The 23,893-nt window shown below is 48.7% G+C and overlaps 6 protein-coding genes across 11 annotated transcripts; 5 read left to right on the forward strand and 1 right to left on the reverse strand.

The window, feature by feature from the left end:
- The first annotated feature begins 760 nt into the window (after positions 1-760).
- Positions 761-4,603, forward strand: LOC147191861 (uncharacterized). 4 transcript variants are annotated; one of them, XM_086135935.1, is made up of 11 exons: positions 761-1,321; positions 1,564-1,827; positions 2,342-2,585; positions 2,670-2,735; positions 2,902-3,174; positions 3,254-3,277; positions 3,357-3,489; positions 3,752-3,840; positions 3,918-3,989; positions 4,052-4,182; positions 4,345-4,603. In XM_086135935.1, the coding sequence occupies exons 1-11, from the start codon at positions 1,234-1,236 to the stop codon at positions 4,503-4,505; spliced, it is 1,545 nt and encodes a 514-aa protein (XP_085992061.1). In that variant the 5' UTR covers positions 761-1,233; the 3' UTR covers positions 4,506-4,603. The 4 variants fall into 4 exon arrangements, with proteins under 4 accessions (XP_085992061.1, XP_085992057.1, XP_085992058.1 ...); XM_086135931.1 differs by having other exon boundaries at positions 761-912; positions 1,102-1,321; positions 2,342-2,735; XM_086135932.1 differs by having other exon boundaries at positions 761-912; positions 1,229-1,321; positions 2,342-2,735.
- A 241-nt stretch (positions 4,604-4,844) lies between these two features.
- On the forward strand, positions 4,845-6,032 carry mocs2 (molybdenum cofactor synthesis 2). 2 transcript variants are annotated; one of them, XM_086135551.1, is made up of 3 exons: positions 4,845-4,967; positions 5,687-5,808; positions 5,886-6,032. In XM_086135551.1, exons 1-3 carry the CDS (start codon positions 4,956-4,958, stop codon positions 6,013-6,015), a joined length of 264 nt encoding a protein of 87 aa, XP_085991677.1. In that variant the 5' UTR covers positions 4,845-4,955; the 3' UTR covers positions 6,016-6,032. The 2 variants fall into 2 exon arrangements, with proteins under 2 accessions (XP_085991677.1, XP_085991678.1); XM_086135552.1 differs by having other exon boundaries at positions 4,847-4,936.
- On the forward strand, positions 5,892-6,978 carry LOC147191863 (molybdopterin synthase catalytic subunit). Its single transcript, XM_086135550.1, has 5 exons — positions 5,892-6,032; positions 6,247-6,364; positions 6,425-6,581; positions 6,652-6,775; positions 6,858-6,978. The coding sequence occupies exons 1-5, from the start codon at positions 6,012-6,014 to the stop codon at positions 6,948-6,950; spliced, it is 513 nt and encodes a 170-aa protein (XP_085991676.1). The 5' UTR covers positions 5,892-6,011; the 3' UTR covers positions 6,951-6,978.
- A 516-nt stretch (positions 6,979-7,494) lies between these two features.
- Positions 7,495-15,070, forward strand: ugcg (UDP-glucose ceramide glucosyltransferase). Its single transcript, XM_086135547.1, has 10 exons — positions 7,495-8,034; positions 9,612-9,744; positions 9,810-9,912; positions 10,199-10,300; positions 10,384-10,496; positions 11,177-11,355; positions 11,431-11,517; positions 11,614-11,721; positions 12,860-12,938; positions 13,143-15,070. The coding sequence occupies exons 1-10, from the start codon at positions 7,937-7,939 to the stop codon at positions 13,311-13,313; spliced, it is 1,173 nt and encodes a 390-aa protein (XP_085991673.1). The 5' UTR covers positions 7,495-7,936; the 3' UTR covers positions 13,314-15,070.
- Positions 15,071-15,377: 307 nt separating this feature from the next.
- hsdl2 (hydroxysteroid dehydrogenase like 2) lies at positions 15,378-19,165 on the forward strand. 2 transcript variants are annotated; one of them, XM_086135545.1, is made up of 11 exons: positions 15,378-15,543; positions 16,225-16,388; positions 16,466-16,564; positions 16,801-16,915; positions 17,273-17,376; positions 17,638-17,736; positions 17,811-18,005; positions 18,095-18,187; positions 18,255-18,401; positions 18,489-18,617; positions 19,001-19,165. In XM_086135545.1, the coding sequence occupies exons 1-11, from the start codon at positions 15,527-15,529 to the stop codon at positions 19,108-19,110; spliced, it is 1,272 nt and encodes a 423-aa protein (XP_085991671.1). In that variant the 5' UTR covers positions 15,378-15,526; the 3' UTR covers positions 19,111-19,165. The 2 variants fall into 2 exon arrangements, with proteins under 2 accessions (XP_085991671.1, XP_085991672.1); XM_086135546.1 differs by having other exon boundaries at positions 18,095-18,166.
- LOC147191866 (serine/threonine-protein phosphatase 2B catalytic subunit gamma isoform-like) lies at positions 19,163-22,623 on the reverse strand. The gene is made up of 14 exons (XM_086135544.1): positions 22,476-22,623; positions 21,891-22,088; positions 21,602-21,726; positions 21,407-21,518; positions 21,173-21,318; positions 20,958-21,097; positions 20,807-20,884; positions 20,635-20,729; positions 20,350-20,475; positions 20,180-20,257; positions 20,017-20,101; positions 19,669-19,766; positions 19,540-19,566; positions 19,163-19,429 (listed from the first exon to the last, which is right to left on the reverse strand). Exons 1-14 carry the CDS (start codon positions 22,522-22,524, stop codon positions 19,296-19,298), a joined length of 1,491 nt encoding a protein of 496 aa, XP_085991670.1. The 5' UTR covers positions 22,525-22,623; the 3' UTR covers positions 19,163-19,295.
- Between the last annotated feature and the right edge of the window lie 1,270 nt (positions 22,624-23,893).

Here is a 23,893-nt window from a genome sequence, read left to right on the forward strand (position 1 = left end):
TGTTACAGCACATTCAGTTTCCATTTCCCGATATGGGAGAGAAGTGTGAAAATTTGGGGATTTTTTTTTGGTTTGCTTGTTTGTTTAATTATTATTTAAATAATATCGCCGGCGTTGTGCGGAATCATCACACTTCTCAAAACCTCAAGTTTCAATTGGGTTTGTTCCATGATCAAAAATAGCAAGACATTTCCAACACTCAATTTTTTTTTTTCTTTTACCTATACGTAAACATGGCACACGCACGCACACCCACGTACGGACGAGATTTCCCAGATTTTGACAAATGAAGATTCGTCCTAACGCCACGATGCATATGTAATGTTCTATATATACTGTATATGTACATATATTGTGTTGACATGAATAATTAATTATGTATTATAACCCCTAATAAACGCATGTGGAACCGTTGACTCATATCGACAGTATTAAAAATAAAACCATTTGGATCGCGTCGTCGCACGTACGAGGACTACAGAAAAGCAGTGTAAAGGTATGTTGAATTTTTGCAGAAACACCGGTGTAATCTGCGCGTGTGCAGATATCCGCCCGACATTTGGAAACGTACGCTTCCTTCCTAAAACAAAACAAAATCTTGAATTGTAATTATGACCAGTATTTGATCGTTTCATATCAAAGATCTGCTTTTGTTCAACAGTATAGGTTCATTCTAATTACTTGTGTTCGTAGTGTTACTTTTTGTCGTAGCATTTAATTTGTTGAATCTTTTATTTTTCAAGGCGTAGCGGAAGTTCTCTTTGTTTGGGAAGAGCTTAACGCCGCTTTGCCGGAGTGGCCGAGTCTTCTGGAAAAAAAATCATTTTCCCATTTGACTCTTTGCCTCCCACGACCATCTTCAAATGACATTGACAATTCGGGAAGTTTCCTGATTCGCCAGGAGAGAGTAAGGTACGTTTTTATTCCAATAAGTCAAGCTTTTTTACGTTGACAATGTCGAATGCTATTGGCAGCCAACCCCGGCTATTAGCCCAACGCTTTGCGTTTTTTTTTTTTTTTTTTGCCACAAATGACAAGCGTGTGTGGTTTTTTTTTCATCTGCTCTCGCGTCGTTTTTCTTTTAACCACATTCTTTTAAAGCATGTTAGCTTCGGTGCTACTTGGAGCCGCTTAGTGGGAACCAACTCTCGCGATAAGTCTCCGCCGTATACCGTTGAACGTTTTTTTTAAGTATGCCGTCATCATAACGTCACTTTTCGCCCCCCAGCAGTAATGCTGTCCCTCCCCCCTCCGGGAGTGACGCCTCAGGCTCCTGCGCTCCCATTGGCTGACAAGGATGTCTACGCAGCCACGGAAACGCGTACGTGTGAGCAAACCCACGAAACCACATGAGAACATTTGCAACAGCATTCACGAGACTGTAACAAGGAACAAAACAGCTCCTGCCCTAAAGACGTAATCGGTTCGATTGATTGTTTTGTGGTGTCAGCAACTAATAAAAAATTACAAAAAGGCTGGAGTTTTTGAGGGAGGGGTCTTGTATCGTTGGATGTCATTTCAATGGCGAAAATAGATTTGCTAAATGACCCGTTCGTTTTGCAGCCGCTCCTCAGGGCGTTCACCATCATCATCACCCTCAGCAGCAGCAGCATCCTAGTCCTCAGCTCAGCTGTCCTTGCGTGTCGCTGTTGCCCCGCCTCCTGGCTGCTCACAGGATGGAGGTGCGGCGTCTCCTGCGAGGGGCCCTGGTGTCGTTGGGCCGGCGAGTGGACGCCCTGGAGCGAACGGCTGGCACGGGCGTTGGCAGGAGGAGGAGCCGCAAGAGGAACACGAGCCACGTCACGCTCCAAGCAGACCACAAAAAAGGTAACACGGCAATGTCACGCCCCAAACAAAGCCAACTTTGCAAAACGCTTTCAAGGGGGTGTCAAAAATCACTCGGCTAATGTGGTTGCACAAGTGTACACACCCTCCTAAACTGAGGGAGTGGTTTCAGAATTAAGCAGTTCGCCTTCAACACATGCTTCAATGGGAGGCAACATCTTTCAAGACCTTCAGATTGACCCCAGATTAAGTTTAGATGCTCTAGTAGGCTTTTCCTGACCGACAAAATTGTCAGACTGCTGGTAGGAAGCAAAAAAAATAATGTCAGCAATCTGTGATGATTTTGGGTTCCTTTTTGGAACAGTCCAGAACTCCCTCTCCTTTCCTGCACCTTTCTGTGATAAAGCTGTTTTTCTAGTAGGCTGTTTTTGACAAAATTATAGTCACGTTTGGCATGTAAAGAGCTTACATGGCATCGCAGGGACAAAACACACCTGAACCAAACAAAAACGTGTCCTGATTTTGTGTGTGTTTGTGTGCGTGTTTTCTTCTTTAGATTTGGACGCTTTCCCCAGCCTGGTTTCCTCTTCCTGTAGCCCCCATGTCACTAGCTCTTCCCATCCATGGCCATCGTCAGTGCTAGACAGCTCGCCTCTTTGGCACAACTCCAGCCAATCAGAACACAAGAATGGACTGGAGGGGAGGGGCAGCAAGAGGAGGAAAAGGAGCAACAGAGGAGGAGAAGAAGAAGAGAAAAGAGAAGACGGCGGCGGCGACAAAGAGGACGATGAGTGCGCGAGGTTCGTCGGCCGCATGGCCATCTGCCTGACGGGAGGCGAAGCTTCTGACCACGCACCCCTCACACTCTTCAAATTTGACCCCAGAAGACAAGACGACGGCGGCCAATCGGTGAAGGCCGTCAGTCTTGCTGTTGGGCGGAATGGTTACAGGTGGGAATGGCAACTTGATTGTTTCCCTTATTCATGTCTATCAAGGCCTGGAGTAGTTCGACAAAGAACAAACCGTGCCGTTGACATTGCAAAACTTGAGAAAATCTCTCAAATTCACTTCAATGAAAAGTTAAAAAAGAAATCTATATATTTTTTGTCCTCATAGCTCCTCCGCCCAGGATGCTTTTGACTTTCTGCGAGCCGTGAGCAACCAATGGCATGCCTCGTCCGTCTCCCACTGCCAATGGCGCTTTTCCGACTTCACGCCTCCGCTGTCGTCCCGCTTCAGCCGCGGTTCTCGGCTAGACGTCAACCCCATGCTGCGTCTGTCCATGGTGGCCGTGGCGACTCTTGCGGCTTCCGGGGGCTGGACTCGCTGGAATCCCTGGCGGGCACTGAGGGACTGGACGGCCCCGCCCAGTCTCACCATCGATCACTGGTTGGTTGCTTGTTGCCGCTTCGTTAGCGTAAGCGCCACTGACGTGCTCACTCACGGACTCGTTTGTTTTTGTTGGCAGTTACATCCAAGCAGCTGATCTCAGGTCAGTTCAAGCATCTTCTTTCGGCCTGTCAATCATTTGCAACCGTTCATCGGCTCATGCCATGTGGTGTGATCTGCAGGCATACAAGGGCAAGGGAAAGATCCATTCACTGTCATCGGAAGCGCCTCCTAGCCCCGCCTCTCCCTGCGTGCTCCGACAACGTAGCCTCACCTCAGGTCACGATCACCCAATCATCAGCTGGCTCCAAGGAGGTGTGTGTGTGTGTGTGTTTCTATTAATGTACATTCAATTTTAGTTTTTTAGAAGCATTTAGTTTGTATTTTATTTCGTCAATTAAAATTACAAAAAAAAAAGGGGGGGTTTTTTCATTAGTTTTCGTTAACTTTAATAACCTTGGTGAGTGTTTGGAATTGGGTGTCTCAATAAGCGAGGCTGTTGGGGAGAAGTGAGAGAGAGTGGATCGCGTGAGAGGATGTGCGAGTGGCATTGACGAGCCCCACCTTGCGTCTTCAGAAAGCCAAGCGTGTGTCGCAGATCCGAATCCGTCGAGCTCCGCCGCGAGAGACGCCTCTCACACCCATGGGGCTGCCCAAGGTCAAAAGGTGAGCGGCGAGATCGCCGCGAGAAAGGGCGATGATGACGACGCAAAGGTCAAACGAGCGTTTTGTGTCCGTTTGAGGTTGAAGAAGAAGGAGTTCAGCGTGGAGGAGATTTACACCAACAAGAACTATAAGTGTCCCAGCAACAACAGGTAAACCGGGACCGCCAGCATCGCATCAGGGACTCCAATTGCCAGCATGTTTTGCTCCACAGGAGTCTGGAAACCATCTTTGAAGAGCCTCAGGAAAAGGATGGAGCTTTGCTTCTGATTGGCCAGCAAAGGCGGCGCAGACTCCTCCTCTTCCCGGACTTCACTCAGCCCAGGAAGAGGAAGAGACCCCAAGGTAGCGCGCCCACAAATCCACAACGCTCACAAATTCAATGCAACTCAACTCAAATTATTATGATTTTTTAATCTATCCACGCGCATCATGTGTTCCGTAAACTGACAAACACTTGCGTTGTCTTTGTCAGTGAACATTCGGTGGCATACATTTTGTTTGCAGGTGTTGGACTTCCTGTCGTGGCGGCGCCAAGAAAACGCACCGTCCGCCGTCAGTACCGCACAGGGCCCGGCGCCAACGACCCGTCGGACTTGGATGTGATGCTGGTGGAGAGACTGAGCGCGCTGGAAGACTTCCTGACTCGTCAGGGTTTGGATGTGTGACATCCCTTCCTGTCTGACCGATGTAGAATTGAAATTGAAACATGTATATAAACATGTATATTTTTGGAATGAATAAATTTTGTTCGAGTGGTCTGAAATTTGCTGTTGATCTCAAGTATGTAAATATTTTCCAACTCAACAATATTGTTTCATTCAATTTTTGTTTTCCACGAAAAATGGAGGGTGTGGCAAAAAAAATGAAAATGCGGGGGTTGGCTTTATTGCATTTAGTTTGCGTTGTTCCTCATCTAAACAGCAGGTAGCGCTGTTGTACCAATTGTCATCTGAAATGGCGTCGAGGAAGAAATTGAGCAAACCAATAGAAACGCAGTCTGACATGACGTCATTAGACTACGTTTGAAGTCCTCCCAGAAACAAACAAAAAAAGACAAGTCCAAACAAAATTCCTACATCAAAGTCTCCAGATGACCGTGAGCACTTTGATTCTCCATGACCGCGCGCGTGAGTGTCTGACCGCCTCCTTTCAACACGCGAGTTAGCAGATAAACTTTCCGTAAAACCGTTTAAAATGTTCCCCGCCCCCCGTCCCTTCATGACTGCATTCCGATGTTAGCCGAATGAACCGGCAGCCGAAACTCCGACCACAGACGTGCACTGTGGGTCGTTACAACCGGCTTTAGATCCTTTCGACATTTCCGAACGACTTCTGCTCATGCTAACCGACGTCACGCTGACGGCGTCACCAACCACGAGACCAGCGCGAGATCCGCAAACGCGCGCGCACAATCTGATGTTGAGCGTCAACTTGTGACCGCCTCTTGAGACTGTCAAGTGTTTGTGCGTGCGCGCGTGTGTGTGTGTTTCTGCTCGCTGGTGTGCAAAATAATCTGCAGAGGCCACAGACGTGGTTACCCGAAAACCACATGACTCAATGGCAGGCCTCTTCAAATAAAAGTTCACCAGTGATCTGACGTTGTGGTTTCCTGTTGGAGTGATCATTGGAAAAAGTAAACTGGCTGAGTTTTATAGAAAGAATGTTTTGCACATTTCTTTTTATCTGTTCCCTATTTATTGTGAGAAATGATTGACGTGGGGTCTTCACATAAATACATATTAAATATTATAAAGGCTATATAATAATATAGTTAATGCATCTCACTTGGATTCTCCAAAAAGCTGGGAAACCCCAGCGTGTTTCTTAAATTTGTGCGTGTGTGTAGGTGTGTGTGTTGTACTTTGCTAAGAGCGCCGAGCTCAGCGGCGTGCGGGAGGAGCTTTTACAAGTGGACACGCCAATCAACAGCCAGGACCTTTGGACTCGGTTGCTAGGGCAACACCCCAGGTCGGAATGTTACACTGTTTTTATGGGCTGCCGGCACAAGGCGTAATACGCGTGTGTGTGTGTGTGTGTGCGCACAGGTTGCGGGTGTTGCAGGGTCACGTGGTGTTGGCGGTGCGCCATCAGTACGTGGCCATCGACGACCAGGAGGCGCTGACTCTGCGAGACGGAGACGAGGTCGCCGTGGTGCCGCCGCTGAGCGGAGGATGAGCAGCCGGTCGCCACCCGTGAGCTTTTGTCGTCCTAACGATCCAAATGTGACGTCGTCACAACACGCGGAACCATCAAGGCTTTAGTCAAGCATTTGTAACAATAACATCATCATCACCGTTTTAACATAATCACAACCTGTCACAAACAGAAGAAGTGCCGTAACCATGGTTGTAATCAGAAGCCTAAAAACGAGGTTCTCTCTCCTCATCTGCCATCTTCTCTGGCTAGTTGGGGGCGTCGGGGAAGGGGCGGGACATCTTCAAGCTGAGCCACCATCGGCTGTCTGTCGAAGACGTGGCGGCGGCTGTCGGCAGCGCTTCCTGCGGCGCCATTTCTCTCTTTATAGGTACTTGTGACATCACTTCCTGTTTGCCAACGGCCATGCTGAGTTTTGTCCTCGCCGCAGGTACGACGCGCGAGGACCAGTCGGAGAACGGGAAGGTGATCGGTTTGGAGTATGAGGCGTACGAGCCCATGGTCCAGTCGGAGTTGGCCAAGCTGTGCCGCCGCCTGCGGGCGCGCTGGCCCGACCTCGCGCACATCTGCGTGCACCACCGCCTCGGGTCGCGCATGTCACCCTCGTCACGCTCATCGCGCTAGCCGCTGCCCTCTTAACCCTCGTTCCACCCTTAGGTGGGTGCGGGTTGGCGAAGCCAGCGTGGTAGCTGCCGTCTCGTCTCCTCATCGCCACGAGGGCCAGCGGGCCCTCGCTTGCCTGTTGGACGGCCTGAAGGCCAACGTGCCTGTGTGGAAGAAGGTCAGGAAGGATTTCCCGCTCCTGTCTCAACAACCCCCCCTCAATTCCCTCCCGGCTCTCCGCCGTCTTGTCTTCTCTGCAGGAAGTGTACGAGGACCGCAAAGCCAGCTGGAAAGAGAATGCCGAATGTACCTGGGCCAGTTGCCATGGAAACCATGACACGCTCAAACAATGATTGGTCAATAAAGAACACAATCCTGTCATTCTGTGCAACCGTTGTCTTTTCTACATGGACCCTGACATTGATTGGCGAGCATTCGTTTTGTCCACATATGCTCCGACTTTAATTGCCGACCAGTCAATTGTCATTATATAGGCTCTGGCATTACCCAGTAATCAGTCCGCTCTATGTCTGTGCAATGTTGATCATGTTGTTTGTTTATATTCCTTCTGACATTGACTGACAACTAGTCCTTTATCCACCTATATGCTTTAGGACATTAATTGGCAACCAGACTTGACTTGCAACCGTTGTTTATCTATTGTCACATTGTTTGGCAACCAGTCCCTTGTTTGGTGACAATGTTTTGCAATGGTCGCTAACCAGTGTACTAATTGGTCAATTTGTCGACATCAACATGATCAGCGGCGAAAAATTAAATCAAGCTTCGGAAGAATGGAAAAGTCGACCTGGGACGTCGATCGGCTTTCTTCGGCTTCTTCCTCGCACTGCGGATTTCCGTGCGTGTACGTGTGCGTATGCGCGTGTGTTCGTTTCACCCGGCGTGTAAATAGAAAGGCGAGGCAGCATGATGTGATGCCCCTCACTCGGATTGACGATGACGCTGACCGGAAGCGGGTTTGTCAATTCCCTTCCCGCCCCCTCTGGTCAGCTGACCGTCGGCCGGTCTGCTGACTGTCAAGCGGCTTCGGCTCGTCCGTCGAGGCCGCGGTGAGACTGGGAGCTGCCCGCCTTCTGGAGCTCCTCAACGGATTCGCCGTCATCGTCGTTCTTCTCCGGGATCTCGGATCTCCAGGGTTCCTGATTGGTGTCGAGGGGATTTCTAGACTGGATCAGTCGGCTGGACCTTTGGCCGCCGCCACCCGAGCTCGGCGCACCTTGACCCGGGCGTGAACGCCCTCCTCCTGCCCCCGGCGGCGGCGGCCGGCCCGCCGTCCATCCGACCGGCGCGGCTCCCTCCCCGCCGGCCGCGCAGCACCATGGCCCTGGTGGAGGTCGTTATGCAAGGCCTGGCCGTGTTCGGCTTGCTGCTGTTCGTCGTGCTGTGGCTCATGCACTTCATGTCCATCATTTACGTGTGAGTTAGCCCATTAGCTTAGCTTAGCCTAGCCTGAATTGGCTTGGCAACGCTAACTGGCAAGGAGCCTGATCCTACTGGGCTGTGTGGAAGTGCTCAGCCCTTCTGTTCCAACTAAACTAAACTCTTAAGAATTTTGGATAAAATAGACAGTTTTTTAAAAATGGAGTGTCATTACGTCAATATTTGCGTGTGGGCGTACGGTAGCTCGCCAGGTTAGCTCTGATCGACCTTTTTTCTTCTTTCCAATATGATTTGGGCAGCATTAAAAAGTATATATAAAAACGTTAAGTATTAAATAGGCTCCAACTGCGTTTAAGGGGAGAACATCCAAATTAGAACACCAAAAGAGGAGGCAGATTCATTAGTGTGGAGAAATGAATTAATTTCGACTACGTTGTACGTCAGACGGGGGGAGTGGTCAAAAAAATGAAACTAAATTAATGTAGCATGAAATATTTATCAGTAATGTCATTTTTTCCACGAGAGTCCCAACTTTTGACTTTGACTTGAGGTCTGGTCTGCACAATAAATGTTCTCAGAATTACATGACAGCAGACCTTTTTTATTAAGATAAGCTTTGCTTCTGGACAAGAAATTACAGCTTGCTACTATAGACCATGTGAATTTAAGAAATCAAAACGTAATTCTATTTAAAAAAAAAAAGAAAACTATCATCACACTTAGTCTTTGAATATACAATTGAATATACATTTGACTGAATAATTGAGTACTTGGGTAAAGTAAAAGTATATATTTTGACTTGGTCCAAGAGAAAATAAGACCATGATTTTCGGATGATGTCATGTTCATGTTGGCAACAGTTGCGCCACTTCCTAGCTCTCAAATATGATTGGTTTCACGTCCTCATTTCGAAGCTTGCCAAACTAACCCTTTGCAATCACGCTTTGCCTTTGGACGTCTTGTGGAAAAATTCACATAAAATAGTTGTTGAAAAATGTCCATGATTATTGTTTTTTCCATCAATCCTCTTCAAGAAGCGCTGATGCGTTCATTCAATTCTCATTGTGACGGAAACACAACAAATATGGGTAAGACACTTAAAAAACTGTGTGAATTGACAATATTAAAGTAAAAATAAGTAGGACAATATAGTTGTTGATAAATGAAGAGGCAGCAGCATTTGGAACCCCCCCCCCAAAACAAAACACATTCATTGAAAAGCATAAAATTCGCTGAAACCTTTTTTTTTTCTTTTTTTAAAAAATATTTTTAGTTTATCTGGTTTACTAAGTTTGGTTTGAGTGCAGTTGTATTTTTCAGATTTTATATTTTGCAAGAATTAACAAGTTTATTTCATTTTGTCACAAATGGTGCAAAAATTCAACAACGAATCGACAAATAAATATTAAAAATAAATATTTTGATCATTGGATTGGATTAAGCTTTATTGTCAAATGTACTGTATGTGAAACATACAGCACAGATGAAATTTCATCGATTACCGGTCATCATTTCGAGAGTTTATTTAGCTTAAAATTGCCTAATTTTCAGCACACAACAGTATTTTACATTTGACCACATGTCCTCTAAATGACCTCTGACCCCATCGGTAGGCGCCTGCATCTGCACAAGAAGAGGTCGGAGGTCAAGCAGCCGGCGGGCGTGTCCCTGCTCAAGCCGCTCAAGGGCGTCGATCCCAACCTCATTTCCAACCTGGAGACCTTCTTCACCATGGACTACCCCAAGGTAGCCGACCTTTAACCCCTCTGAACCCCATGTGCATACGTGTAACCTTGCGTGTGTGCATGTAGTACGAGGTGCTGATGTGCGTTCAAGACCAGGACGACCCGGCCGTTGACGTTTGTAAGAAACTGCTGGGCAAATATCCCAACGTGGACGCTCGCCTCTTCATCGGTAACTACTTGCACCTTCAACGCTCACCCTCTCACCCGCGCACGTTTTCACTCTCACACATCACACACACGCACTCAGGCCCACTTTCTCTTTGACTCTGTTTGGCTTGTGTGTGTTGAGCGGCTGCGGCCCTTCTAGGCTTTGCTGTAGTGCCGAAATGTATCTGTCAATTAGACGCGAGCTAAGCCATCCCACATGACTTTACTCAAGTCTGAATTTCAGGCGTTAGTCACCGAAAAGCAAAAACCAAAGTGAAAATGTAGACCCTACTCCGCGTCTCTGGCAGGGGGCAAGAAGGTGGGCATCAACCCCAAGATCAACAACCTGATGCCAGGCTACGAGGGTGCCAAGTACGGCCTGGTGTGGATCTGCGACAGCGGCATCCGAGGTCACCAGCCGCCATCTTGACTGACTATCTGAGTCCCCCATGCTAATGCTAATGATAACTGTGTGTTTGTGTGTGCGCTACAGTGAAAGCAGACACGCTGACTGATCTGACCAATCAGATGACTGAGAAAGTGGGTCTGGTGCACGGTCTGCCGTACGTCGCCCACCGACAGGGATTTGCCGCCACGCTGGAGCAGGTGAGGCTGACTAGCACCGGGCTAACTAGCATGAAGCTAATGGCACATATGAGGCTTACTAGCTCCAGACTAACCGTGCAGCTGAGTTTTATGCTGCGTTGCAAGAAGGTAATTTATACCAATTGGATTGTAGCAGTTGCAAACATATACGACAAAGATGCCCAATTCCATCCATCCAATTATCTGAAGCGCTTCATCGTTATGGGGGTCGCAGCTGTCTTCGGGCAGTAGGCAGGGTAAACCCTGAACTGGTTGCCAACCAATCGCAGATAAACAACCATTTGCGCTCATAATCACACGTGGGGACAATTTAGAGTGCTCCATTAACTTGCGATGCGTGTTTTTGGAATGTGGGAGGAAACCGGAGTACCCGGAGAAAACCCAATCAGGCACGAGGAGATATTGCAACCTCCACACAGGAAGGCCGGAGTCTAGTCTAACTAGCATGAGGCTAACTGAGCAGGTGAAGCTGACTGACTGAGGCCAACTAGCAATAAGCTAACAATCGTGTGGCTAAGTAGCGCAAGGCTAATTAGTATGAGGATAACAGACCAGGTGAGGTGCCTTAGCGCTATGCTAACAAATGCCAGGCTCATGATTATGCAGCTGATTAGCATGAGCTTCACGGAGCGGCCGAAACTAACCGGTGGAAGCCTAACGGAACGAAAATCTGCCGGCAGGTCTACTTCGGGACGTCCCACCCTCGGTCGTACATTTCAGCCAACGTGATGGGCATCAAGTGCGTGACAGGCATGTCGTGTCTGATGCGCAAAGACGTCCTGGACCAGGCTGGCGGCCTGGTGGCCTTTGCGCAATACATCGCCGAAGATTACTTCATGGCCAAGGCCATCGCAGACAGGTAGCTCTTGCGCAGACCGCTGGGCGTGTCTGTGTGGGCGGGGCCCGATGAAACTCACTGATTGGTCTTCCATAGAGGCTGGAAGTTCTCCATGGCGACGCAGGTGGCCTTGCAGAATTCAGGCTCCTACTCCATCGGCCAATTCCAGTCACGCTTGATCAGGTGAACACCACGCCAGCTCCTCCACGCCAACTTGGGCTAACGTGATGATGATGCTGATGATGAAGAGGTGTAACTCGCTCCCTTCTTTGCCGGCAGGTGGACCAAGCTGCGCATCAACATGCTTCCCGGCACTGTGTTGGAGCCCGTCTCCGAGTGCTTCCTGGCCAGCCTCATCATTGGTTGGGCAGCGCATTACGTATTCAGGTCAGCAGCCAATCGCCAGGCGACGCCTTCTCTTTGTCTGCTGTCTGTTGCCATGCTCGCTGCACTTCATCAGTGACAAAAAAAGCTGAGCTGGCTACAAGTACTTCAGTACGTGAAGTTAAAAAGAAAATAAAAAAACGGACTTTGCAAGGTACAAAAGTGAACTTCAACGGTTACTCTTAATTGTTTTAAGTATTCAAAATGACACATTTAATTTTGTTCATTACTGAAGCTCTAAAGTAGCAGTCAAAAAGTACAGTCTCTGATTATAAACCAAGATATGACGTTTTTCTGTTATGACTGAAATGCTTCAGTAAGATTGGGGAAAAAAAATTCTACTTTGCACTTTTTGCAGTCATTAGTGAATTACTGTACTTGTACTTAAGGGTTTAAAAAAAAAAAAAGTACATGCCAAAATGGCCATTTACGTTAACCGCCACCGGTCACTCTTGGTTGAATTTAAGGTAATGTTCAAATTTGGAGCCAATGCTAGCAGGGCTAACATCAGTTTGTTTGTACTCTGACCTTACAGAAAAAGAGCTGCTCATTTTCGGAGAGCTAGTTTCTCTCTCGCACTACATTCTGATTTAATTTTGCAAAATTCTGTTGCTTATTTTCTTTCCGCCTTTACTAATGTACTCGCGGAGAACGTTCATTTTGGGGGGAAAAAAGTGATTTCCAAATCGTGCCGAGCTAGCATCGGCTTGACTTTTATGCCGTTGCGTAGTTTTGTTATTATGTGAACGGAATAACCGAAAATCAAAAATTAGCTCATGATACATAACAAATACACCTGACTTGAAAGCGTTTGTCTTTTTTCCGTCACGTTGTCATTCGTGCAGGCTGGGAAAAAAAAAAAGAAACAAGCTCCTGGAAAACATATCCTTCTTCGCGCTTATGTTGGAGTGAGCATACGACGGCAAGCCCTTGTTCCTTTATCGCTATCTGATTATGATCACTTAGCAATAAAACAAGGCAAGATGTGGTCGGGGAGGGTGCGCCGCTTTGCATGACGAGGCAGAAGACGGCCGCAAGCCTGCTGTGACAACCAAAGGACGAGACCGTACATGCACGCATGTGCTTTCAAATATTAACACTGCGCGTGTGTGTGTGTGTGTGTGCGTGTGTGCGCGTGTAGGTGGGACATGATGGTGTTCTTCATGTGTCATTGTCTGGCGTGGTTCATCGCTGACTATGTCCAACTCACCGGAGTTCAGGTACGTAACTTCCACCAAGACAATTTATTGGTTGTGAAGAACTGAAAATGGTTATTTGTTGAATTTGGACGTCAGTCTGACTGACTGAAATCAAAACATGGCAACAGTTGACGTCACAGCTCTTTTTTTAATCGACACTAAATTCTCGCGTTCATTCGACTTGTGTTTTATCAAGCTTATACGTGTCCGTATTTTGATGGGCAGGGCGGGCCGCCGAGCTTCTCCAAGCTGGACTTTGCGGTGGCGTGGTTCATCCGCGAGTCCATGGCGGTGCAGATCTTCCTTTCGGCGCTTTGGGATCCCACCATCAGCTGGCGGACCGGCCGGTACCGGCTCCGATGCGGCGGCACTGCCGAGGAGATCCTGGACGTTTAGCCGGCGTCGCAGAGACTCGTGTGTATTTTTTTATGACTATTTATGTTCATTTTGGTGCTAACGTTAATGAAGAAGCAGCGGGATGACAGCGGAGCCCTGCGCCACTCCCGGTTTCCGTGGAAACCCTCTAGCGTTAAGGTGATGCGAGACGACGCCACCAAAGCGTTCCAATCAGGAGGCGGCGCTATCAGCTATCTTTTTGGGTTTTTTTTCCCTCCGTCACTGAACTATTCCGACGACGACGACATCAAACAGTGTTATGAGCGTGCACGTGACAAAATGTTTCTTGTGACCGCCTCAGTGTTATGTCATATCATTTCACGTCAACTAACAAGTGCGTGCGCGTCAGCCAGCAAGAGTAAGAGTTTTCCGCAACACCAAGTGCGTTGAGAAATCCTCTCTGAGCACACACTGCTTCACTCCAACCGTTCGTAAACTCGGAGCATTGTTCAAATGTGCTCTTTGGTTATTCACACCAAAAAAGGAGTGCCTCGGGTGGTGTTTAGCTCAGCAGGTAGTGCACATGCCCAGATGCCCCAAAAAAACCCAGCACAGACCACCACGCTTTGGTTGTGTTTTTATGCACCTGGAAGAGCAAAAACAAAACAGCCAGATTTGAACACCTGACTTTTCAGTCATGATCTACCCGCTCTACCAGCTGAGCCAAAGCAAGCCCAACATGCTGTTGTTGCCGTGCTGGTAATTGGTGACAGTAGCAAGACTAGCACCAAAAAATCATGGTGGTCTATGCTGTTTTTTTTTTTCTTTTTTAAAGCAGGGTGTTGAGGCAGTAGTCCTTGTTGCAGGTGAGCCCGTTTCGGATCGTGGCTGGTTTCTTGCATGTCATTCCCCCCGTCCCACTTTCTGGCTCTTCTTCGGGTTGTCCTGTCCAGTAAAGACAAAAAGCCCCAAAACACAGCTTGGAAGGGACACTGTTCACCCAGCACATTGAGCCACGCTGACAGAAACAGTTCAAGCACAAGCTGCAGATTGGTTTAGAACAGGGGTGTCCAAGCTACTGCTGCGAGGCCATTTGCAGCCCACTATCCATTTTTCAGTGGCCCACAGCGTACACTAAAAATGATATTTCACACGATCCATAAGGCTAGTTTAAATAAATAAATTGTTTCAAGATGGTAAGCCTGAGAAGGGTGTCAAAATAAACGGGTATCATCACCACTAATAAAGTGGTTCATATACAGTGGGGCTTTTCTAGATATGCAAAGATACAAATAAAAGTTTGTTCAGGGTTTTTTTTTTTCATTGAAATGACCTCACAAAATGTGGTGAGGAAAGATTCAAGTTTCAAATCAAAAAACTTTTTAAACTGAAAAATGCGAGGTAATCAAATTAACTTGAAAATGATATAGAATTGCTTGCATGATGGACTTTCGCCACCATAATAAATTAAAGTGGCCTTTGGATCCTTCTGTGTTTCTGTTTGTGGCCCTCAAACGAGCAAGTTTGGACACCCCTGCTTTAAAACACAAGCTGCGTCCGCACACACTCACGCACATATTTTCGGAGTGCTGTTAGAGCAGCACAGTGAATTTCACAACGCACTCAACCTAACTAGTGTTGGCTCTTAGCATAGAATTAGCAATTAGCATTGCCCGCAGGTTTCGGTGATGACATCGCTCGTGATGTCGGATGAACCTGCGAGGCTGTCGTCCAATCAGACGTTTCACGTTTCAGCTCATCGACCAATCAGACTGCAACATTTTATTCACACAACAATAAAGTTTTATCTTTGAAAATGGTACTCTTCTGTTATTGTGTGAGTGTGTGCGCGCGTGTTTCGCCAGCCGGTCTCGTTTGTCGACATTTGGATATTCCGTGAAGCTATAATGCTATGCTAACGTGTTTTTGGATTGTGCGATGACACTTTACACGGAAAGGCCGCAGGAGGGATTTGAACTCACAACGTCACAAACGAGAGGCGGGATATTAAACTCCGATAGAAACCATTGATGCCTTTATTCCCATTGTTTCGTTCCATTTTGTAAAAAGTTTTGATGTGTTCGCAAACGTGAGTAACGACTTAACGGCTCGCGAGGATCTTTGGCAGTGGACCGGAAGAAGAGCCCGGTCGTTGGGAGGGTTTTCCGGTTTCCTTCACTGGGTGAAAGGTGGACGACAACTCAAGTGCCTTTTTCCCCCTCTTCCATTTGTTTTACTTAATTGTTGCCGCGGTTGTTTTCTTCGGAGTTGGCATGCTTCCAAACAGCGGGTGAGTTCCCCAACAGCCTCTTTGATGACTCCTCATTAAACGGAAAAAAAGCACTTCTTTAGTAAAACATGTTTCATTGCAAGGGAAATTATTTTTGTGCCTCTGCTAATCGTTCGCATCGAGTCATTAGGTTAGCCTTGTTAGCGTTAGGTTGGTCCTCATTAGGCTCAGGTGGGGTCTGTCACATTTGAGTTGCGTCATTGGACTGGTCGCCAATCACCGTCAGGGAACATAGACCAACTGACTAGTCGCCATACAATGCCAGGGCACATGTAGTAGGTATGGGACACAAAATAAATGCAGCATATTTACATTCAAGAAATACATACAGTATGTGACGGGGTCACAACTGTGATGGTCTCGAATAATTTAATTAACGCAATATATCACTCCGTTACACATAAAAATCACGCCACGGGCTCTGACGTCTGCAGACTCAATTAGTGGAGCCCAGAGTTCAAAGTAAACACGGTGAAGCTACATTGAGCTGTTATGCTGTCAACAAAGGTGGCGTAAGCCCCAAGTTTAAATGCATTTAAATCCAGATTCAAAACTTAGCTTTTCCTCTCGAAATAAATCTGTGTCACTGAAAAGAGCTTGAAAAAAAGTGTGCCTAAATGTTGTCAATATGCTTAGAAGGATGGCAATTTATGGTTATGTTTGTTTTTCTGCACGGCGCAGGAAGTTGGCAGGCCGCACCCTGTTCATCACGGGCGCCAGCCGCGGCATCGGCAAGTCCATCGCCCTCAAAGCCGCCAGAGATGGCGCCAACGTGGTCATCGCCGCCAAGACGGCGCAAGCTCATCCGAAGCTCCCTGGCACTATCTACACCGCCGCGCAGGAGGGTGCGTGCGTGCATGCGTGCGTACGCGCTAAAGTGCTCACGCGCCAACATGACCTTTGGCTTTTTTTGCTCTTCCAGTGGAGGATGCGGGCGGCAAAGCGCTGCCATGCGTGGTGGACATCCGAGACGAGAAACAAGTTGAAGACGCCGTTCAGAAAGCCGTCGCCAAGTTTGGAGGTTGGAATTGTTTTCTACTTTCTCGACACTTCTTCCAAAGTTGACTGAACATCCCGTTGCGGTGTTTGGAAATTCGTACATAGGGATTTTTGAGATTGTTGACTTACTGTCCGGCTGAAGTGATGAATCGAATACCGGGAAAGCAGTGAACAGGGATTTTTACAAAATGGCCAACTCACAATCTAGACCAATAGTGGATAGAAAGTGATCATCAACACCATCATCGCCATCACCAGGCATCGACATCTTGGTGAACAACGCCAGCGCCATCAACCTGACGGGAACTTTGGAAACGCCCATGAAGAAGGTGGACCTCATGCTGGGAATCAACCTGAGAGGAACATACATGACGTACGAACCAACACACATGGACCACCGTTGCAACAGTTTGAGAGATTTCCATTTACTTTTTAAATTTTTTTTTAAATTTCAACTGGAGTCTTTTTTTAAATTGAGCGGTTCATTGCTTTATAATTTTAGTTTAAAAAAAAACTGTTTATTTTTCATTTGCTTTTATTATTAGTGGGGTGGGGGTTTCTTAGTGTTTTTTTTGTAAACACTCGTTTTAATCTAATTTTCTGAATGAAAATGTTTTTTCAATATTAGCTTTTTTTTTCCCATTAACCGTATGAACCTTGGCGTGCACATGCGTGCTTGTTAATGCACAGCAGGGCGTAACGAGTGTGCGTTTATGTGTGCGTTTGGTAGGTCCAAGATGGTCATTCCTCACTTGCTCAAGAGTTCGTCCGCCCACATCCTCAACTTGTCGCCGCCTCTCAACCTTAATCCCATCTGGTTCAAGAACCACACAGGTAACCAACGGCAACCAACACTGGTACCCTTAGTCTGATACACGGGTTAGGTGAGCTAAATAAACCCAGGTAACCATAGCAACCAACCTGCCAACACACGGGTAAGTGTCGCAGCTGACATGCAGGCCATCATGGTCAGAGGAATCCTTGCATAGGTAACATTACAAATGACACGTGTAACCATAGCAACAGACACAAGAAGCCATAGGACAAGCATGACGCGCGGCCTGATGATGTCAAATGCATGCACGTCGCTTTCAGCGTACACGATGGCCAAGTACGGCATGTCCATGTGCGTCCTGGGGATGGCGGAAGAGTTCAGAGGTCAGATCGCCGTCAACGCCCTCTGGCCAAGAACCGGTGAGTGACGCGCGCTCAGCGTTACCGAGCCATGTGCTCATACGCTAACAGGAGCCGGTATTTTGTCGCCGTAGCGATCCAGACGGCAGCCATGGATATGTTGGGTGGCGCGGGCGTGGCCAAACAGTGTCGTACGGTGGACATTATGGCGGACGCCGCCTACGCCATCCTGACACGGCCCAAAACCTTCACGGGCCACTTTGTGGTGGACGAGGACATTCTGAGGGAGGAGGGGGTGCAAGACATGGATCAGTACGCTGTCCAGCCAGGTCTCACACACACACACACACACACACACACACACACACACATAGATTGGCATGCTGGAGTCTCATGCTGCTCTCTGATTGGTCCGCAGGTCACCCGCTTCTGCCCGACTTCTTCCTGGACGAAGCCCCCGAGGTGCTGGCCCAGCAGATGGAACAACACGGTAAAACTTTTCCCGCAATGGGTAGCAGCCCGCTCGACCCCCCCTCCCGGTTTGATGATTGACAGCTGACCGAGCGTTTTGTTGCAAGGGGCGACGCCCGCCTTCAAGCCGCCATCCTCGTCGGCCACGCCTTCTCCTGGAGGCCCCATCGAAAGCACATTTGAAGTGATCAGAGGCGTCCTCACTGAGGATCTGGTCAACTCCACCAAGGCGCTCTACCAGTTTGACCTCTCGGGTGAGCTCAAGGTCGGACGCCATCACCTGTACAACAAGAGGGCGTCTCACCTGTTTGTTCTGTTTTTTTTTTTTTTTTACCTGACAGGAGAACATGCGGGTGTTTGGTTCCTGGACTTGAAGAGCGGCGCGGGCAGTACAGGGCGGGGCCAGCCGCACGCCAAGCCCGACGTCGTCATGACCATGGACTCGGCCGACTTCAGCAAAATGTTTACAGGTAAGGGTTTCCATGGCAACACTTCAGCAGGGTCACGTGTCCTCCACAGATAAAATGTGGGCAGTGTGAAGCTTTGTTTGTCATCTCGGTGGTAAAACTTGTTCCACGGTAGCGTCTTCCTGTGGTAACAATATTGCACGGCTACTATGTTAACCGGTTTCCAGGGTAATGTGTTCTCATAGTTAGATGTTTCTGCGTAATTGGTTTCCGTGGTAACATGCTACTGTAACATGTTCCCATTGGAGCGACTGTGTTCTTGTCGTAACCTACGGTAATGCATTTGTCGCAGTCAGCCAGTTTCCAGGGCAATCGGTTTACGCGGTTACAAGTTGCTACGGTTGACTGACCAGTTTCTATGGTAACATGCTCCCGCGTGCACGCAGGGAAGCTGAAGCCGACCCTGGCGTTCATGTCTGGGAAACTTCGCATCAAAGGCGACATAGCACTCGCCCTGAAGCTGGAGAAGATGATGGGCCGCATGTCGAAGCTGTGATGTCATCAGGTAAAGATGATGTCATCACGTGAATAAAAGCCAACACAAGAAGTAATTTTGCCTTGTTTATTGAGGATGTAAACCCCGCCCCTGCGTCGCGTCGTGCAAACAAAAAAAAAGTCCACCAGCACCGTCCGGGTGTCGATGAGAAAGAGGAAGAGAGGACAGGAAGCCAGGGTGAGGGGCTAGGCCTCGTCCGTTCCATTGTCGCTGCGCGGCGGGTTGTCTCGTCTCGGCGGCATCCTCTCATTGATGCGGTCCAGGCCTCGCGCCTCCTCGAAACTTTGGATCCTGTGAGGTGGCTTGAAGTCGTCACCACCTGCGGGGAGACACGCCCGCGTCAGGTAACCGATCCCGCTGTTGAAATTTGGTGGCTTTCTCGCCATTTGCGACCGTCGACAGACGATCCAAAAGTTGCGGCGCGCTTACCTCGAGCTTCCTCCGCCTCTTCCGTGGCTGCGGAAAGGAAGACGAGTCCAAGGTCAGACGCGCTCGGCGAAGAAAATACGGCCAAAAGGCCGACGCGCTGTTAAGTGCGATAGGCGAACTAAGTCTCACCGCTCTGCAGCGTGCGCCGTCCTCCCGACAACACGCCGAGCGGCAACGTTCCAGACGGCGTTAACCCTTTCAGCTGCAGCACGCTCTCGTTCTCCTCTCTACACCAGGAATGAGGATGACAATTGAGAAAATAGTCGGGGAAAAAAAACATAATTGTCGCTTCAGCTTGGATGCTAATACGCTTATCGAATACGCCAAAGGGATGTAAGTGCCATTAACTGAGATAAAAGGACACGAATGGCAATATGCGATAGGCTAGTTTAGCGCTTTAAGCAAGCACGTCAAGGCGGGAGGGAAGCCAATCGGGCGCGAGCTAGCGTTGCCGCCATTCTTTTTCAACAGACTTACCTGAGCACGGAGAACACTCGGGCCATCTTCCCAATGGCCCGGATCTTGTTCCTGATGACTTCTTTCCGGACAGCGGGGGCACCGCCTGCAACAGGAAGTGTATGTGCTCTTTAAGTTTAAAGGCGGCCGCGGTTCAGCGGTCACTAGAAGTTCCAAAAGTCACCTTCTCCCGGGTCGTCGGCGTCGGTCATGAGCTCGTCGTCGGAGCAGATATTTAACACGTTGACCAGCATCTCTGTCACTGCGCGAACAGCACCGGGTGTCAGCGGTGACGTGATATGCGCTTCGATATGAGCTCATCTGACAAGATTGTCAACCGCGACGCGATCTGACCTTTCTCTCCAACGAAAGGCAGCGACCACGTGAAGACATCCATGAAGTTGGGCAGCCAGTAAGGATGCGGCGAGCAGTTGAACTGACGGATGTTCATCACGTTGTTCTCGTACTTCAACACCGCCGCTGACACACACACACATACGATCTTCTTTATTATCATTAACATTGCCGTCGCTATGGCCTGACCGATATTGAGCAGGACAAAAAAAAAATCATCATCGGCTGATTATGAGGAAAAACACAAAGATGGAAAAAAAAAATTCGAGGGTCTGTCAAGTTTACCTTTGTTGTTGTACACGTCCAAGTAGTTTGGAGCAGAGAAGATGGTGATGAGGGAGGGGAAACCCGTCGTCTGACTCTTCCTGTACATGCGGTAACTGACACGCACACACGCACATGCACACGTGAACATACACATGGAGAGTCGGCCATGTTGATTCTTTTGCGTCCTTACCCGGCATCCTGTGCCTCGTGCGCCCGTATGATCGACAGCAGGTTGTTGTTCATCAGGAAGTCACAGACGGCGGCGTAGCTACACCCAAAAGTGAAATGAGGCTCCGCGAACTTGCGGCGTGGCGTCTCACCATCAGTGCCCGCTGCGTTACCTGTAGAAGTAGGAGCAGCCCCTCACGCTGTTGTGACTGAAGTGGTCCTGGTTCTTCTCGGAGCCGTAGTCCTCGCCGGGATCGGACCACAACAGGTCACACATGGGCCCGAAGGCCGGGGGCTCCTTGAAGCGCTCCAGCTACACGCAAAGGAGCGAGCGTACGTTAAGGGAGGCGGCCGGGCCGTAGGCGGGGTTAGCATGCGGCGCGCTGACCTTGCGGATGTCGTCCAGACTGCTGATCTCGGGACTCAGACCCCCATGGACGCACAAAAACTGCTGGTTGAGCAGCGCTGCCAGAGGGAGGCAGTCAAAAGAGTCCATGCACGCCTCATACACGCGATCAGAGTACTTCATCTTGCCTGTGCGCACGCGCAGGGAGAACACAACCAAGGTTAGTGGAGTTCACGTCATAACATTGGACGGATTTTGACGGAATTCAAAACTCACACTCATGTTTAAAGGTGAAATACTCAGTGAGGTGTCGACACTCGTGGTTTCCCCTGAGCAGGAACAGCGTGTCCGGGTGGTTAATCTTCAGAGCCCACAGGAACAGGACGCACTGAGAAGACAAGGCCCGCCGTCACTTGACAGGAAGTGCGTGTGTGCATGCACTGGTGCAGGCGCAGGCTGGTCAGCGCTTACCTCGATGCTGAAGTAGCCCCTGTCCACGTAGTCGCCCAGGAACAGATAACGGGTGCTGCTGGGGGAGCCGCCCACCTCGAAAAGCTTCATCAGGTCAAAGAACTGTCCATGCACGTCGCCGCACACTAAACACATGCCCTTCATTACAAAATGCGGGCCCAGACTGCGAGCTGTTTTTTTCTTCCCGCATGCTTGATTATTTTTCAAACATCCATACATCATAACATCCAGTGACTAAAATTATAAGAACAACTAGTGTCAAAGTGCAGTGTTATGGGCGTGCACGTACCTGTGACAGGTGCATCCACGTCCAGCATGCACTTCTCTTGGCGCAGGATAGCGGCGCCCTCGTTAATGATGCGGAGGGCCGCCTCCTCCTCCAACCGGCCTTCCTTCAGCAGGTGCGCCTTTAGGACCTCCACGCTGGGGCGCTCGTCCACGTACAGCTCAGACACAGACAGACGCGCCCCCGGAGGGTACGGCACCGCTGTGTGCGCGCACACACACACACACACACACATATGTTCACTAGCTGCCAGGAGTACCACCTCATACTAATAGTGTAGCGCGGAAAAAAATTAAAACCCCAGTAAAAGCCATGCAGATGACAACATGAAAATTCGCATTCTTAGTGTTGATGAACTTGAAAGAATATTGCTATAATATAAATTTCTCACATTATAACACGAAACTAAACGCTTCCGTGGATGTCTATTAATTTCAGCTACTGTATCGATACAAGTGACTGAGGCGTGCCAAGCGATGACGGTGACGTCATCACACTGCGCCTAAAATGGGCGTAGAGTCTAGCTTGCAGCTAGGCTATAAGAACAAACCCGTCGCAGAAGACGAAGCGGAATCATGCAGCGGTCACCTTTAATGGGCCGTTCCGTGGTGGACACTTTGTACTCTTTGGCGGACATTTTGCACCCAAAGAAATCAAGACAACTCGGGAGAGGACGCCCGGGCTAGCCGAGGAGCTAGCCGGGCTAGCCGAGGAGCTAGCCGCGCTAGCCGTGGGTCCGCGCGTCTCGCCGAAATTTGACGCCGCCGATTGGCGGGCCGGGCCGGAGGTCAGCTGGAGTTCCGGGGGGCCCACGGGGGTCCGGCGCCCGATGAAATCGACGACTTCCTGATGTTTGTGTCGGGAAGTGCGTGAGCCGAGCAAACCAAAGGAGGAGCGCTTTGACGCGCGTGCGCACTGAGTCCCATTGAGTGTCCCGCTCGATTGCTTCGGCCTGAACATCCACCTCGCAACAGAAGCCAAAGGACAGCCTTCTTACGTTAGTTACCACGACTACTGATTGACAAGGTCTGATGTATTTATTTTTTCAGGTTAGGCTTACGTTTTACAGTGGGGGTTTTTTCAGTTTGTTTTTCATTTCATTGTTGGGGATTCTTGTAAGAGAAAATTTATAACTACATTCTCAATGATGAAACGTGCAAAGACCATGTTCCAAAAACTTTGACTAGGCACCCTGCGGAAGAAAAAAGATCCTCCTACAGTTGCTTAGCATGATTTCATATGATTTCATGTACGTCCACAATTGTTGGCGCAAGTGAGGCTGCCATTGAGTCTGCTCATTGCAGAAATTCCCTTTGGCACACAGCCAACTTCTCCTGAGTGGAAACTGAACTCTTTAGTCTGCTCGTAATTTTTCCAACTGGCCTCATGACTTTTGTCATGCAGCAGAGGCGCCTGATAAGATAAACAGTTCTGAGGTGGTCAAAAATGTAGACATTAGAGGAGAAAAACAAACAAAAATGTGGGTGGGGCTCCTATTTAGAATTGAAGAATTTCAAATATTGCTTTTTTTTTTTAATCAGTCAGAATACCGCCAAAATACCCCAAAGATTATACTGCAAATTTTAGCTGCAGTAAGATACTTTGGCAAATCACAGTACTTTAAGTGAGTTACCGTTGCCATACAGTCGAAAAGTGACATTTGACAGTGTGCTGGCGTGGCCAAGCCAGCGTCTGTTAATTTGCATACGCCCACATGACTTCAGGCTTTGACTAATGATTGACACCTGTGACTATTTTGAGCAGCTGGGTGGGCGCTGCGTTCAAGGACGGCGTGGCTGGACGACATGTGGACCTTCTTCTCTTGAACTTCAACCCGCGCGCAAATATTGACCGCTCGTCTGCACAACAAACTCAACAACTGTGCCGGTATTTCACCAGTCGATTTCTTCTGTCCGCCATTTCTTCTTTTCTTTTCACCTTTGACCCTCGCGCGTGCCCTCTTCGGGAAGCAGGTGGCGTGACGTCACGACCACTCGGCCACGGGC

Source organism: Hippocampus guttulatus, chromosome 17 (assembly GCF_054856545.1).
Source record: "Hippocampus guttulatus isolate MCC_2025c chromosome 17, RoL_Hgut_1.0, whole genome shotgun sequence".
NCBI classification, from domain to species: domain Eukaryota; kingdom Metazoa; phylum Chordata; class Actinopteri; order Syngnathiformes; family Syngnathidae; genus Hippocampus; species Hippocampus guttulatus.